This window comes from Pygoscelis adeliae, unplaced genomic scaffold, assembly GCF_000699105.1.
Source record: "Pygoscelis adeliae isolate BGI_AS28 unplaced genomic scaffold, ASM69910v1 Scaffold233, whole genome shotgun sequence".
Classification (NCBI taxonomy): domain Eukaryota; kingdom Metazoa; phylum Chordata; class Aves; order Sphenisciformes; family Spheniscidae; genus Pygoscelis; species Pygoscelis adeliae.
The window spans coordinates 1,728,362-1,745,005 of record NW_008824421.1 but is presented as its reverse complement, the minus strand read 5'-3'; the positions used below and the strand labels follow the sequence as shown (position 1 = coordinate 1,745,005).

At 37.9% G+C, this 16,644-nt stretch overlaps 2 protein-coding genes across 3 annotated transcripts in view; one reads left to right on the top strand and one right to left on the bottom strand.

The window, feature by feature from the left end:
• Window positions 1-1,965, top strand: part of RHOQ (ras homolog family member Q) — a gene marked incomplete at its 5' end in the record, with an annotated part of 4,196 nt that extends 2,231 nt beyond the window's left edge. The window contains 2 exons of the mRNA XM_009320916.1: window positions 633-728; window positions 1,442-1,965. Coding sequence (XP_009319191.1) covers window positions 633-728; window positions 1,442-1,597 — 252 coding nt within the window. The remainder of the gene's footprint in view (window positions 1-632; window positions 729-1,441) is intronic.
• Window positions 1,780-16,644, bottom strand: part of PIGF (phosphatidylinositol glycan anchor biosynthesis, class F) — a 21,478-nt gene continuing 6,613 nt past the window's right edge. Inside the window, exons 4-5 of one of the 2 annotated variants that reach the window (XM_009320918.1) lie at window positions 13,328-13,436; window positions 1,780-2,163 (exon numbers count right to left, since the gene is read on the bottom strand). In XM_009320918.1, the coding sequence (XP_009319193.1) occupies window positions 2,050-2,163; window positions 13,328-13,436 (223 nt within the window). In that variant the 3' untranslated portion in view covers window positions 1,780-2,049. Of the gene's footprint in view, window positions 2,164-10,386; window positions 12,576-13,327; window positions 13,437-16,644 lie in introns of those variants that run through there. The other variant, XM_009320919.1, reaches the window with a different exon arrangement.

Sequence of the window (16,644 nt, the reverse complement as noted above, 5' to 3'; positions counted from 1 at the left end):
AGCTTTAAACTGAAAGAGGGTAGATTTAGATTAGATATAAGGAAGAAATTCTTCACTATGAGGGTGGTGAGGCACTGGAACAGGTTGCCTAGAGAAGCTGTGGATGCCCCATCCCTGGAAGTGTTCAAGGCCAGGTTGGACAGGGCTTTGAGCAATGTGGTCTAGTGGAAGGAGTCCATGGCCATGGCAGGGAGGTTGGAACTAGATGATCTTTAAGGTCCCTTCCAACCCAAACCATTCTATGATTCTATGAATTTCCTCTTGCTTCTTGTGGGCAGTGGACTGGGCTTCAATTACGAAGTGACCCACATGTTGGTATTATGTTTGGGTTAATCTTTTTGCCACTGCTGGATATACATTCTGGTATTCCAAGATGATCACATCTTATTGAAGAGCTGAATTACAGAATAAACGTTTTGTTCCTTCTGGGTTAAAGGTAGTAGTTAACAGCTTAAATTTCCAGGGCTTTTGGATCAGGAAGGGTCCACGATCTGAATCATGACATGACTCCATTTTTATACATATAACACTCCATTAAATAAATAATTCTGCTTTAAAAAGAGGGTATCATATAGCCTGCTTACTTTTGTTTAGAAAAAGTACTCCAACATGACTGCAATCTTTCTTGCTAGATTGATCTTCGTGATGACCCAAAAACTCTGGCAAGACTGAATGATATGAAAGAGAAGCCTGTATCTGTGGAGCAAGGACAGAAGTTAGCGAAAGAGGTAAACTGGATACTCCTAAATGAAACCAAGTAGCAAAGAAGCAGAAAACCCTATTTCCAATTGACATTTTCTTCCTTTACCAGTCAACATATGAAACCTTATGACTGGTTACCAGTTAACAATATTTATTTACATTATTGAATACAGCTAACAAGCAGACCTGTGTAATAGCACTTCCCTGTTAGTAATAGTTCTTTCTGTGTAGACACTCATAAAAACTACATAAGCGTTAGTCAGAGAGAATTAAAATCACAGGGTGTGAGGTTGGAAGGGACCTCCCCTGCTCAAGCAAAATGTTGGAAGCATCTTTAAGGAATTATTTGAGAATGCTATACTACCATTTTAACACACTGCGTGGATAATGCTTATCAGGACACTTATTTATAGAGTCTTATTTTTGAAACGTAAATTGGTCATGTAATTCTGTAATTCTTTTTTGCTGTTTAATTATAAAAAATACCTTAGGACCCCACTGCCAATCCAAAGAGCTTATTTAATATGCTTCCTTTATAAACCAAACCAACTTAAATACATTCCAGATCTTTGGCCAAAAGACAAATCTTTTCTCCTACAGGGGCATACACGTGCAGGTAACTATTCTAGATCACAGCCAAACCTTGTGATGTCACTATAGAAAAAAAAATGCAGAAGTGCACAGATAGAACTGAACAGCTGAAATATATTGCTATTGAATTAACTTATTTTCTTGACAGATAGGAGCCTACTGCTATGTGGAGTGTTCAGCTTTAACACAGAAAGGACTGAAGACCGTTTTTGATGAAGCTATTATAGCTATTCTAACTCCAAAGAAACACACAGTGAAGAAGAGAATAGGCTCAAGATGCATAAACTGCTGTTTGATCACGTGAGATACATTTGACAATGGCCAGGCTTACTGTGAAATTCTACTGAATTTAAATACAATGCATTAAGTACACAGCGAACTTGTTACAGGTTTGAAAGCTAAAACTACGATTCTGCCTTCTACAACCAGTGAAATCCAGAGGAATAAAGTCAAATTCAATGAACTTGTAATAAGAAGCCACCACATCTGTTACAAATATTTTATTCAGACTGGAAGGTACAATCTCTCAGGGTTACATAGTCTAGAGGAAGCAAAAACCGCACCATGCTGAAACGGCATCTATGTGATTTTATTGAGTGGAGATGCTTGGCCTGAAATACTCTAAATGAATTTGGGTAGTCTTCTGCTTTGACTATACATCTCTCTCTCTCTCTCTCTCTCTTTTAAAAAAAAACAACTTTTGCACAGTCTGTATGGAATCTGCACAAAGAAATACCTTGTCTCTCTCTGCTCCAGTTATCTGCTTTTGTATGTAAGCTGCTTCCGGTTCCAGTGTATCCACAGAGGTGCAATAATCAGACCAGCCACATAGCCAAAGGTAGCTCCGAGGGAACAGGAAATGGGCCATACCTAAGGGGAGAACACAAGGTAAAAGCAGACAATGAGGAAAATGTTTGTGGTTTTTTGTACTTCGTGAGCACAAATTCTCAGTGTAATCTAGGTACTGAAAGAAAGTACAGTCTTATTCTACTTTAAAGCTTGATGTGCTTTCCTAAAAATGCCAAAAGTGTAACAATCATCTTCATGAACACTAAATGCTGTTGTACAGTTTTTAATTAATATGCATTAAAATGTAACCAGGCTTCTGGCTATTGCAGACTTTAGTTCGATATTCCCAAAACTATGTGAAAAAAACTTACAAGTATTTATATCCCCTGAAGTGTTCAGCTAACCTAACTTCCTGTTCTGCTGCACACGTTTGGAAACCTACAGATTTCTTGGCAATTTCTCCTTCCAATCTCTCATGGCATTCTGAAACTTCTAGAAGTGTGTATAAAGGAACTAATACTCAAATAAGGCCAGAGACTGAGATGGACAGAGGGGCTTGCTTTCTTTTTTTTTGTCTTGAAAATGAGGCAGAGAGATGAATTTCCCTCTGGCTAGCAGTAGGGAGGGAACGTAAATTTGGAAACTGACAGAACATCTTGCACCCAGTTCAGCAAACGTGTAGTAAGCCAGTTATGTTAAAGAGAGCTTTAATTATAAGCTCTATTTCCTAGTATAAGAACAAGGAACTGACTCAATACAGCTGACTCACTTTCACAAACCATCTAGTACTGAGGCAAAGAAGTAATGGATTCTCCCCCCAGCCCTTTTTTTTTTTAAATTGGTATTGATTTGCAGGGAGGAGTGGCCAAAACAAAACTTAACCAATCTGTCCTCAGATGTAGCTTATATTACCAGTCAGCTACACACTGCATTTGATGAAAGTCTCAACTAAGTTGGTGACTAAAAATATTTATTGTAGAATAAACTGAATTCCCATCCCTCTTCAAAATTCTCCTTTGCATATTTTTTTTTGCAAGGACAATTTTGCACTTCCTGCTGTACAGTGCATGTTCCTGAAGGCAAGTACAGACTGCACTCTCCTATTTTTTCAATTTTTAAAGAGGGATATTTCCACCTTCTATAGTACTTGAGACTGAGAAATGCACTAGACATTAAAGAAAATATCCACATCTCAGTATCCAGCCTGCTTTTCTACTTCATTTTGACTTGCAATTCATGAATATCAAATGAACTTACTCTTAATGGTACTTGTTCCTCCTTTCATTCATTTTCCTAGCTCTGATTCTTCTCTTTACTTCATTATCACTTGGAGAAATATATTAATTCACATCCTTTGATCATGGGAATTTTAACTATGAGTAAGAGTAATGTATTTTGTCCTCTGCTGTTTCATCTTCACATTCCTTAGCATTTGCAGTTTCATATATTATTTGGAGGTCTTAAGGAGTGTAGCAAAGATGACTATAAACAAGGTGCCTTAGGTACTCTTTATTGACCTTGTTTCATTCTTCCATTTCTGGACATTCTGTCTCTGCTACTTGTTTTTGTTGCTGAACATTTTGGCTCTTGCCTCTCAAACCAAAGACTTGCTTGTTTTCATTGATTTAACAGTGGTATTGTAGATGTTCTATAAAAAACCTTGAGATGCTTTGGCATGGTAAGATATTATGTATATTTAAAACTCACATGAGTTTGTGGCCTTGGCTAAACTTAGGCTTCAGGTGGATCTTTTCAACTTCTAAGTAAAATGTAATTAAGTTATTTCTAGCATTTTGCATATTACACATGTCTAAAGGACAAAACAATAAAAAAGTCCCTGAAACCCCAGCTGCTCACTCAGTAATGTTCAGTTGGAACAGGAGTCATACTTTCTTATCCACTGATGAAGTCAAATACCACTCTAATATCCACAAAACTACGGACAGAGGCTTCATAATTCAGTGGTCTTTCTACATCAAGTTCTCTGAGTGATCAATGATCCTTCATTAAATTTTACCTACATTAGGTGAATCTGTAGTTGCCTATTTGCTTTTCAGAAGTATAGCTAGATGTTGGACTCTGAATTTTTCACGGTCCCTTAACTAGAGAGTCAGTGTCCCTGGTGACCCATTGACGCTGTATCTTTTGGTATTTTGTGTATAGTGGGCGATTGTTGGTACGATTAAAAGGCTCTCTGATTATTGTTGTAGCTTCTTTTACCTGACTGAACTGCAACTTGGAACATGGTTTTTCAATAGTCATGTGACATTTAATATTAATTATGCCCCTGTGTGTCTTCCAAAACATTCAATTTTGCTTTTTAAAAAATCAGTGTTACCTTACAGAAGTTTCAGGCTGTCTCACTTAACATGAGTCTCTGACCTCTGAAATCCAACTCTCACCAATGGCAGCTGGCAAAGATGGGGGGCAAAGGGAAGAAACCATAAAACACTCCATCTCACTATCTATGAATGAGACAGAAAAGAAACACCACCTCATCCCTTCTAGTGGCATAGAACAGAAGGGTACTAGGCCAGGTACTCATTCTTATTATGCTGGTCAGATGGCCCAAAGTAGTTCTGAAGGCAGTTTGACTGGCCTTTTGAAAACTCCCTAAGCATAGGAGTTAAAAGCCTGGACTTAAGAGCGTTGCTGTCCTTACGCTATTTTCTCTAACCCTCAAGGCGGGGCAAAAAACCCCTAACAAACGGGCAATGATACTAGTTCTGCACCTTTTATTCATGACTGCTGGCCTTTAGGCTACATATAGCCAGATGCACCCATGGGTATATCTAAAACAGCAAGTTATCAGAGAGACATTAAGATGTAGCTCTTAAGCACATCAGCTGCATTAAAATAACAGCCCTTGCATATGCTGCTTCTCCGTCTATGAAAGTGGGTTGCTTTATTTTGCATTAGCTGCTGGTCTCATTTTTCTGAGACCCAATCACTTTCCGCTGGACCTTTTTAAATGAATTTGACTTGCTTGATCGGTCTGCTTTTGCCCTGTCTTTCATATTATCTCTTAAACTTGGTTTAGCTTCCCTGACTTGGTATGAACTGCCTCTAAGTCATAAAAATCTAAGCAGCTAATGTCCGTCTGCCTGTTTTAAGAGATTCCATTCCTCTTGTTTAAAGTATGCAACTTGAATACGCCCCTCTCATCCCCTGAGAACTATTCAGCTCAGTTTCTGCTACTTTATGCTCCCTTCTGCCATGAGGAAGCTGACATATCCTACCCCAGTACTGATGTCATGTCTAGGCTGGGTCAGCAGCAGGGGAATAAGGTGTTAGGCAGCATTGCCTAACTGCACTTTTTTTGAGGGGAAAGAAGGTTGATCTGGAGAGAAAAGTGTGGGGAGCGCAGGAGACAGGACAGAACATTCTTTAGGAGACTGTCATGAAATGCCTTGTCTGTCCCAGCAGCTGGTAAGCATCAGCTACCATCCTCACAGACTAATAGAAAAGTCAGTTTACATATCAAATACGTGCAGAAAAGGGCACTTTTAACAACCTGTATATGATTACTAGGAATCCAAACAGCAGCTTGGCAAAAACAAATCTCCACCTACAGGCTTAACAAGCACAAAAATTGCATTTTAAGGGACAGAGGATGAGCCAGTGGTTAATGCAAAACGATCCTGACTTCTGCCATTTGTTCAAATTTTCATTTTGCCTCTTCTTTTCATCTGGCAGCAGTGATAGGACCTAACAGAGATTTCTTTAGGCTAGCTAAACAGACACTGCAGAACTGCAAGGTTTGTAGTATATATTAGAACTCATTTTAAGAATAAGGACTCAAAATAGGAATTGCCAACCTTTCAGGACACAAATGAGCTAGTTTCCTCAGTGCTCTTTAGAACACCTATGAACTTACGTTAGAATGCTTAGCATATTGCAGGGAAAGCAGAGCATGTTGCAAGACCCCAGCAAGGTATCTAGCTCTGCTGTACTATGCATGTAGCTAGTTAAACCAGAATTCCAACTGCATGACAGTTTTGTCATCTATTATAAGTCTGTAACTTGCATCCCATACAACGGGAATTACATAGACATTGATAAGGACATAAAGGCCAGATTCTTACAGGCCAGAGCAGCAACACCCTAATAAAGTTTTTAAAGATACTATAAAGTAAGCAGCTGACTGCTGGAACTTTAATTATACAAATGCAAATACAGTGGGGCAACCTACTGTACTTACTTTTTTTTTTTAGTAAACTGGTCCCATTCTTTAGATGAGTGCTTTTCTTATATTCCTAAACTCAATTTTTTTGTATGCTTACTATTTCAAAAGAACCATTTCTGACTGTCAATTAGAAAGCTATGTAACAATTTTTGTTTCATTTTAAAACTGAGTAAGTGAGCACAATTACTTTCCCTCCCTGTGTCTAACATGCCTTAAATTCTTGATTGTTTAGGCTGTACTGTCTTAAAAATTTCAGTACGCCTTTAATCTATTTTGGTTGCATGCACGTGTTAACTAGAAGTGTCTTATCACATTGTACAGAATGTGTGTGTTGACAAGCACATGCTGAGGAGAAGAAAGTGTGAAGATTTTTTCAGGCTGGCATTTGTAACTAGAAGTTGTTCTTGTGGATTTGTGTTCTAAAGTTATAGCAAGCGTAACTGCCTTGGATCTCACCATTAAGGTTTACATTAAGAAAACATATCATTAAATAAACAGTGATAACCACACTAAAGTGGAACAAGCTTCTACCTCTGTTTAAAAAACCTCAAACACTGGATATTATCCCTTCTACTCACATAAAGCAACTTCTTTTACAACAGAAGTTACACAGCAGGTAGTAGATCCAAAAGCAAATACGAGAAGGAAACTCTCTGAGCTGTGTTAAGAATAACAAAGCAGTGTGAAAGTTTATAGTCCTATTTCAGCTTACTCGAGTAACCACCAAGAACTGTACCTGAGATTCTCCAGATTATTTTTCAGGTTACAAATGTCTGAGAGGTATCTAGGCTAATATTTACAGTCATATTGGCTAAATTACATGGCAGTCATTTGAGTTCTATCAGCCCTATCTATTATGTTTGTGGTATCCAGTATAAAGTGGGAATACATCAATTTCACTTTTACCTAATGATATGAAAACACTGTAGGCAGAATATTGTTTCAGAGTCACTTTTTATCATTAGTAACAGGTACTACAGATCAAAATTATGCTACAAAAAAGCAGGTGGATGAGTGGGCATGCACACAGTAAACCCAGGAACGTGTTTTAAAAGTCTGTTACCAAAACATGCAATAAACCCAGGAACTTCACAATTTCCAAAATTCAGTTGTTGTCAATGATGAATGGGGTGTCTGGAATACTAGTTCCACCGCATATAAAGTGTGCTGATAAGGTTTTAATTATACCATCTTGTTCTGCAATTAAATTACCTCAGGCTGAGCAGAGAAAGGATGTGTCACAATGTGTCTAGTAACACCTAAATGATCCCGTTCTGTTTCAGTGGTGGTGTGCTTTAAGGTGCCACTTCTCAGATGACACATGAAGCCAGGATCCGAATCACATGTGGTTATTAAAAGTACACCATCAACTTAAAATAGGCAATCTGAAAAAACTGAGCAACTGTAACAAAGGAAGTTATTTTCTGTTTCTTTGCTAGAACTGTCCTAACTAACTGTAACCCTTACATACCCACTGTGCATCAGAGGGCTAGAGGCAACTAGAGATGGAGGTACAACTCTTTAAACCTTTTGAACATTGTCTAGAATAGCCTTATTTAAATGATCATAATTAAGTGTTGCAAACTATTTTTGAAATTGTTTAAGAATTAGATAGTAATCGCCAAACATTGGCAAAATTATTCTACCAGTCTGACACTTACAATAAATTGAAACATGCCTTGCACAGTAAGTCTTGAAAAGTCTGGGGTTTTTTTGGTGGTTGTTTTTTGTTTTGTTTTTGGGGTTTTGTTTGTTTGTTTGTTTTTTAAAATACAGAAATGTAACTACTGTAGGGACTACCTGCATTCCTGTAAGGAAACTATCTTTACCTTTGTCTGAGATAGGCTTAATTCTGCAGACCTATAACCAGGAACAACCACAGAGCAAGTAGGCCTCCCTGACCAACTGTTATGCATAATTACAAAATAAATTTTTCTGAAAACTAGCAGAGGGGCAATAGTCATGGCCAAATTATGTTAAAAAGTTACTTTAAGAAACAACAGAATAATGAAAAACAATGAATCATCAGGATACCATCTGACTTTCAGCAATATATTTTCTACTTCTAACAGAAATGCTTTATACATTTTTCATTTCCATTCTGAAACATTATTCAGATAATTAATGTCATTTTATTTCTAAAACAATATTCTGTTCCTATTAAGTAGTATTTACTTAGCGTAAAAGTTGTTGTATGCTAAAAAAATGCATTTTACATTATTATTTTTAAATGTAGACAGGCCCACTAATCTGAATATCCCCTGTATGCAATATTTTTCAAACATGAACATGGAAAATAAAGTGAAGATTTTCTGAGACATCTGTATTTATCTCAGTTTTGTTGCGTGTCACAAGAGGTATGTGTAAAGAACCAGTATGTTTTCCTTGGTTTTTTAATAACTTAGGATGAAGTAGCATTTTGGTTTTAGCCAAATCATAATTTTGATGATGAATTTCATACCAAGTTTACTCCACAGAAGTCTGAAGTACTTTGAAGTAAAAACAAATTCTAGTGAAAGATACACAAGACGTATTGACATCTGATTTTCTGATCAGGTAAGATATAGGTAATGGTACTACAAACTTCTCAGCTTCTACTAATGTATCTCAACCATGATGTAAAGGGATGAGTACCATGTAATTTTTCAGTTCTTCTATTAAGATTGCAGGAAAAGATGCTAGTCCCAATACAGACAGCTAAGGACTGGGAAATAGATTAGCAAAAAGTGAACCTAATGTTGCCCTCAGTTGCTTTTTCTTTTAAGGCCACAAAGCAGCAACAAAATGACACCAGAAGAACTGCCATATGTATCAGTATGGCAATTCAGACAACAGGTGCCTTACAGAAAAGCACAGGCAGCTTTATTCAATACTCTACTGGAATTCCTGCATCCTCTGTACTCTCTTTCCTTCAACCTCTTGTTTGCTTCAGGTGAGTGACTACAGGCCATTTTCATTTGAAGCCATTTCTATGAACAAAACTGACTTCACAGGAGTGGCTTTACATACTCCACTCTCTGAACTGGATTACAGTCAATTTAAAAGTACACTGTAGACACTCTGAAATTGTCTACAGTTTAGAGTGTAGACACAAGACTTGATAAAGTGCTAAATCCTGGTCAAGTGGAAAAATACACCAATTCAAGACACAGTGCTTAACTTTTTGTGTGAACCTCAAGTTATATTAGATTGTTCTAACAGAGCTAAATCAATAGCAATAGCATTTTTCATTCCAAACTCATAGTGCATTTCTGCACCTGCTGGATGTCAGATGTTTTTGCCAACTTTTGACATTTCAGGGCTATAAACAGAGCACAAGGGCAGCAGCAGCAGCAACCCTTTGGTTTGCTTTATCATGTGATATTTCTCAACTCTTGTTGACCCATCCAATTCTTGTAGTACCAATTTCGCCTTGTCTACAACACTCCTTAAATAATGAATTTTCTGAAGCTAAAGGTACAAATGCAGCTGTGTTTCCATAACACGTTGTTACACCATAAACACTAACCATAACCAATAGAAACATCAGAACCAGATTTTGCAACAAGCAGGCTTAAAGGCCTTAACACTGCTCTCTAAAATGATTATACCACTTCAGTCTTGCCCATATAATAAGATTTAAACCACGTTTTCTGTTCTAGAGCAGAACCATTTCCACTACAGATTTAAAAAACAATAAATTTGTTTACAACAGGAAGTCTAAAATACAAAAAGGAAAACAATCACTAATGAAACCTGTTCTTATCTCAAAGGCTGGTCTTGAGTCCAAAGACTAAGCTATTCCGTTTGAGTCCCTTTTTGGATCTGAGAAGGGTAAATCCAAAATTGTAATCCTCAAGCTCTCTGCTTTTAGGCTAATACGAGAAACAGCTGATGTCAAAAGCATGACAGCTTAATACTTCATTCATGCAGATGCCTAGAAGTAATTTGGTTTCAACTGGGCTCTGATTAGTTTTAAGCCTACATTAAGATCTACATGATTTTTTTCAGACCTCGCTTGGGACTTAATTTGTAGGTGTTCCCATAAGCATACCAGCTGGATTAGGTTCTATACAAAACACTGACAGTCCATGTCTTTTGGGGGGATTTTTTAATTTTTTTTTTTTTTTAATAAAGAACCTCTTCCTGCAACTGCATTATGTACAGGTATTTTTATGTTCAATGAGTCAGTGGTTATATCAGTCACTCAGGAGATAGGCAGTCTGCACTAAAGATTTTCTTCCCAAACAAAGCAGATCTGCAACAGCAGAATCCTTTATGAGGGCCATTCTTCTTTCCCTTGCATTAGGCTGAAGACAACACAGAAAGGACCTCTCCTCTTCCATTGCTACAGTGAAAGAATCTACTATGAGTTTCTGTAATCACCTGACATCAGGTAGCAAAAGGAATACTCTTGCAAAAAGGGGTTGCTAGTGCCCAGTGAACTTCTGAACAACAACGGAAATGTCTCTTGGCTCTGAAGATTTCTGAGACAGCAACGCAGAGCTACTACGTGCAACTCAATACCTGTGTTGTTGAATCCATATTACTCACTGGGGATAGAAAAGACTCAGGTCAACTGTTGCATTAAGTTCAGTGTTTCCAGAGAACCTGGTTCATATATATCTCAGCTTGGCTGAACCGGGAAGCAGCGTTTCCTGGGCAACTATTGAAAATGCCTGGCCAGGACACTTTGGGTTCCGCCCCCCCATGTGCCTTGGTGACCAATATGTAAGAGATCACCTTCACAAAAATACTACATTATCAATAGGTGATTGAAAACTTCTGAGTTGTGAACAGGATCTCTAACAAGCTACTTTGAAGGGGTTCATTTCTGCCTTGAAGATTTGTTACCATTTTGGTGCTTCACTGTGTTGCTTTGCTGAGATAATTTGACTTTAAAAAAACTACATTGCATTTTAACAAGAACTTCTTTCATTTCCCCTTATACAGCAGATCTTAAAAAATTAGCACTTAAAACTGCCGTTTTCTAAGACCGTTGAAGTGGCAGCCTGCAGGACTGATAAGCAAATTTCTCTGTGGCTGCTCTTGAATTGCTCACATGATGATTAAAGTAATGATCAAGCAGTTCAGACCCAAAATGGAAAGCACGATTTCTTCCCCCACCCCACCATTTTAAACCCTGCAAGGTAAAAGGCGGAGACGTGGGGATGGGGAAAAATGAGGGGAATTTAAGGGAAAGAACCCAGCAGCAAATGCTCTGGATCTAGGCACAGGAAAATTGCTTTGATGCAGGAACTGATAGTCAGAAAAATCTCCGCTGCCAGCTTTGGTATCAGGAGTATGTCAGAAATGAGGGTGGAGATGGTGAAGGAAAAGGGAAATGCAGACATACAGTTTCTGCTGCTGCCTGAATTCTCTGGGGAGCATTCATGCCCAGAAACAGCTAGTGACAAGTTATGGTATCTGAGGTTTCTGCAGATGGTTTTGCTGTTCTGAAGAGTCAGACAATATCTTTTTAGATGTCTAAGTATAGATTATAGAGCTTAACTTCCGTCAGTCATGTTTGGCTTTTATTGACTTGGAAGAGTTTTCAAACAGAAAAAGCTGCCAGACCATTACAAAACTTTGTCTCCTACTATGGGAAGATGGGGGAATAGACAAATAAAGTGAAAAATTAACTGTGCTTAAAGTATCTGTCTTAATTTATTAGTGTCCTTGTTTTGTTAATTGGAGCCTACTGACTTTATAATTTAAGTTTTCCTTATATCATTGGTGCATAAAAGGTGAAATTTTTATACACAGCATATTAGCAAAGTCTGAGATTTTGGGAATAAAATAAAACCTGCCAGATATGACATGCCATTTTAAAATCCTAGCTGAGCAAGAAAAAAGTGCTTGCCTCTCATTGGAACAGGAAAATGAATAAGACTTCACAGGAAGATATGAGACTGCATTTCAATGAATCCCTTGATTTTTGGGTTACATTCATGTCCATCAACAATTAAACTAGTGCCAACACATACCTATGTCAGATTGATGGTGAAACGTCTTACAAGAGTAAAACCAAGTGTTTTTAGGGAAGAAAACCTTTTTTTTTTTTTTTACTTAAATTATTAACCTACTCTTCTATTATTTTTAAGTAGAAATTTTAATATCTCATTACACTGTTGTAAAGGAAGGCTGGTGGCATAAAAGCAGGCTGTTAGCAACTTATGGAAGACAAATTTCCATTGCAGCTGTAAGCCATGAAGTCTCTACAATATCAGAGAGAAAAGTGTGTTGCCTGTTATACTGAGTTCTGAACGAAACCTTTGAAACCATCTGCGTAGATACTACTCAGCTGTGAGTATATGAGCTTGGTAACCTGAGGAAAGAAAACATCCACTGAGGACATTTAGGAAAAAGTGTTACTAGTGTCATCATTTTATGACAATTGCAGACTTCAGTTATGTTTAATGGAATCATTTCTCCATGCCAACAAAAATATTAAGAAAATAGCAGACATGTGAATTTATAAAGACAGAATCTGCAATGCCAGCTTCACGTTTTTTATTGTGCAACTACAAAGCTAATGCTTGCCTGCCTTTGAAATCAGAAGGTAAGTTTTTAGTACAGTGCTTTGGCCACACCATTTCCACAAATCAATCTAAATCCATTTAAAATGCATTCTGTTAAGTGCTTTTATGGAAGATAGAGGGGAACTAAAACACTACGAAAGCATCTTTCCTTCCCGACCTATAAACAATAAAAGCTACCAGACTGAAGGCAGACAAACTTGGAGCCATCTCCATCATTTCACATTTCTCCTCCTGCTTGTCTAGCTGCTTCTTATCAACATACTTACAGCTCTATTTCATGATAAAATTTGCATGTGACAGACACTCGTAAATCTATAACAAAGAACCTATTAAAAATGGAGGTAAAAATTTTGTATTTTACTTCCTTACACTGTAAGCACAGATGCTTCCGATGACTTTTTAAATGTTCGGCATAACCCTGTAGGAACAGCTTATGAGTAAGTCCAATATACCTGTACAGTTTCAGAGCAATTTTGTGTAGTGTGCATATCCAGAAAATGAGTATTTCTATACTTATGATAAAGGTGTACATACTAACCTGCCAAGGCCGATCCCAATCAAGAGGAATAGGAAATGCTCCAAACCAAGCTCCAAGTATACTGCACATGGTAGTAATCTGTAGACTGCTTTCCCAGATGGACATAGCTCTGTAAAAAGAGCATGTTACAAGACTTCAACAGCAGCAGAAGTTACCATGTCAGAATTGCTCCCAAGATTTTTGAGACTACAAACAGATATAAAAATCCATATATTTGATAAATAGCATGCAGGTTTCTCCTAAAAGATACAAATTATATGTAAAATGTAAGTTGCATATTTTAGCTATAATTACAATCTTTCTATACCACACATCCAGGAGATTTTTTTCCCCTTGAGATGTTTACTGCAAAAGCTAATTTATTTTACCTGGAAATACTCCTTTTGAGCTTGAAACACTGCTTGACTGAGCAAATGAAAATATCACAATGATACTGTGTGCATTGCAGGGAGAAGCAAACATGAAAGGGTAGCATGGCATTGTATAGAAAAGTGCAAGCACAGTCACAAGTACTCTTGGTGTAGACATGTTGTTATTATTTGAGGACTATGACAATTTGAAATTTAAAATAGAAGTCATTATGTGAATATTCCAAGCAAATTTCCATCAACTAAAAAGAAACATTGCAAATAAATGTAACCTGCACATTGCAGCCCTTCAGCAACATTGCATCCAAGTTCAAGTACACTGGCCACAGGATAAATTTATTGCACGCTAAAGAACTCTTGCATTGCCAATCATGGCACATACCATACCATATCATAAGAGATGTTAATGACTTCAGTCCTCAGTTTATAGCCTTCTACCACTACTGACTTCAGAAGTTTTGGAAAAGTTGGGTTTCTGTTTAATAGATAAGCACTTATTGTCCATCATCAGTCTACCAAGTGGTTGCTTTGCTTTTCTCAAGCCATGAACATTTGAGTACTTGGTACCAATTAAGAAACAAAACAGCAGAAGTTCAGAACACAGTAGGGCACAGTTCTGAGACAGGAGAACTGTGTTGAAATCCCTGCTCCAAATCAGTAAGGTAAGAGGCCTGAATCTTAAGTTTGCTACATCTCAGATTATAAACACAAACGTAGCTTTAGCTAACAGAAGAAAAAAGATGTGCATTTTTATGGCTAGTAGACTAGATGGATAGTAAACTCTGAACTTCACATGTGCTGTTTAGGTTGCATGACATGAAAGCTTTAACCCTACACCTTGTTTTGAAGAGTCTAAAATTTCTGATTTTACTTCTGAGTACACCTAACTCACTGCTGCGTTCGCTATTGACCAAATGGCTCACAAGTGTAAAACAAACATTTTTCATTGTTTGCAAAATAAAGGTCATACAGATTATAATATTTATGGTGCAACATTGACATTTTGAGCAGAACTGTTTCTTCTACAATAACTCCATCCCTTTAACTTACAACACTGCATTTCAATTCACAATCCTACCAGCTTGAGGTTTTTTTTTAAAGGGAAAGGTCCTGATTTAACTATAAAATTGTTTAGGAGTCTGCACATAGACAATTCTTGTAAATTATTTTCAGAAGCTGAATAACTGAGCAGAGAGCTGTTAGGCAGCACAGGGAAGAGAACATTCACTACAGCCTTAAAGCAGTGAAAAGAGCCAGCAGAATATACCAAGGACTGACTGAGGTACATTTATACCCCACAAGACATCTTATCTGGTAAATCTACACACATACTGCTGCACCATATGGAGATATCAGATTGAGTCCAAAAGCAAAACAACAGAATTAGCAAGGCACAGTGCCCAAGTGAAGAACAACCACTGGTAGTTTGGCAACCATTTGAGCTGCTAATTCAACCACTCTGCAGCATGGACACTGGCTACTCAAATACAACCTGACTTGTCCTCCAACATTATCCCGAACGAACAATGCTTTCATTATTCTCTTTTCTTCGTGGAATGTCACCTATCTTTTTGCAGGTATTCTTTAACCCATTAACCCATCACATAAATCCCTCATTTTAATGAGGCTAACAACTGCAGCACCATTTATAAACTTGGAGTTTTATAGGTTTCTTTATTTGTTAAGTATGAATAAACTACAACTAAGATCATTCTGCAGGCAAAGCTAGCAATATTTAAGATAGTAAATAATCACTAGTGGCACAAAGGCCTTTTAAAGCCTAAAGTAATTATTTAACCCCTTTAAATAATACAATATATTAAGTGCTGTTTTAAATAATGTTTGAATTAAGAGGTTAGCCAACATATAAGAATTTACTAAGACAGCTCCTGGAGAGACAAGATCTGGAATTTTGGGCTACAGCAGGACTGAAATACTAAGCAGCACTTAGTATTTGATGATGCCTACCTTTACAAAGGACATTTCCAAGTCTGTAAGAATATGCAGTTCACAAACAAGTGATAAGATAGGTGAAATGAGAACTGGAAGGAGCCCTAAAGTTATGGTTTTATACTACTTTTTGGCAAGCTCCAAATAAAATCTATTTCCTACCCAGGTGACATCTTATAATTGCTATTATACCAGAAATTTCAACGCAATTGCTCAGACTAGTGATTTGAAATAAACAGTCTCCAAAAGGAGCAATAAAAATCAGCAATTGAAAGCTGTTTTCTTAAAGGCTTTTATGCAAGAGGCTATTTCAGCCAACAATTACTGAAAAACCATTTAAAGAATAGTCACCTGCTTCTATTAGTGCTGATAACCCTTTCTGTAGCTTGCATTTCCCTCTATCTGCTTACAGCAGTCTGGTGAAGCTCCCACTGACTGGAAAAGGGGAAACATAATCCCCATTTTTCAAAAGGGAAAAAAGGAAGACCCGGGGAACTACAGGCCAGTCAGTCTCACCTCTGTGCCTGGGAAGATCATGGAACAGATCCTCCTGGAAGCTATGCTAAGGCACATGGAGGACAGGGAGGTGATTTGAGACAGCCAGCATGGCTTCACCAAGGGCAAGTCCTGCCTGACTAACCTGGTGGCCTTCTGTGATGGAGTGACTACATCAGTGGACATGGGAAGGGCTACAGATGTCGTCTATCTGGACCTCTGTAAGGCCTTTGACACGGTCCCCCACAACATCCTTCTCTCTAAACTGGAGAGGTATGGATTTGATGGGTGGACTGTCTGGTGGGTGAAGAATTGGTTAGATGGTCACATCCAGAGAGTAGTGGTCAACGGCTCAAAGTCCAGATGGAAACTGGTGACGAGCGGTGTCCCGCAGGGGTCCGTATTGGGACCGGTACTGTTTAATATCTTCATCAATGACATAAACAGTGGGATCGAGTGCACCCTCAGCAAGTTTGCAGATGACACCAAGCTGAGTGGTGCGGT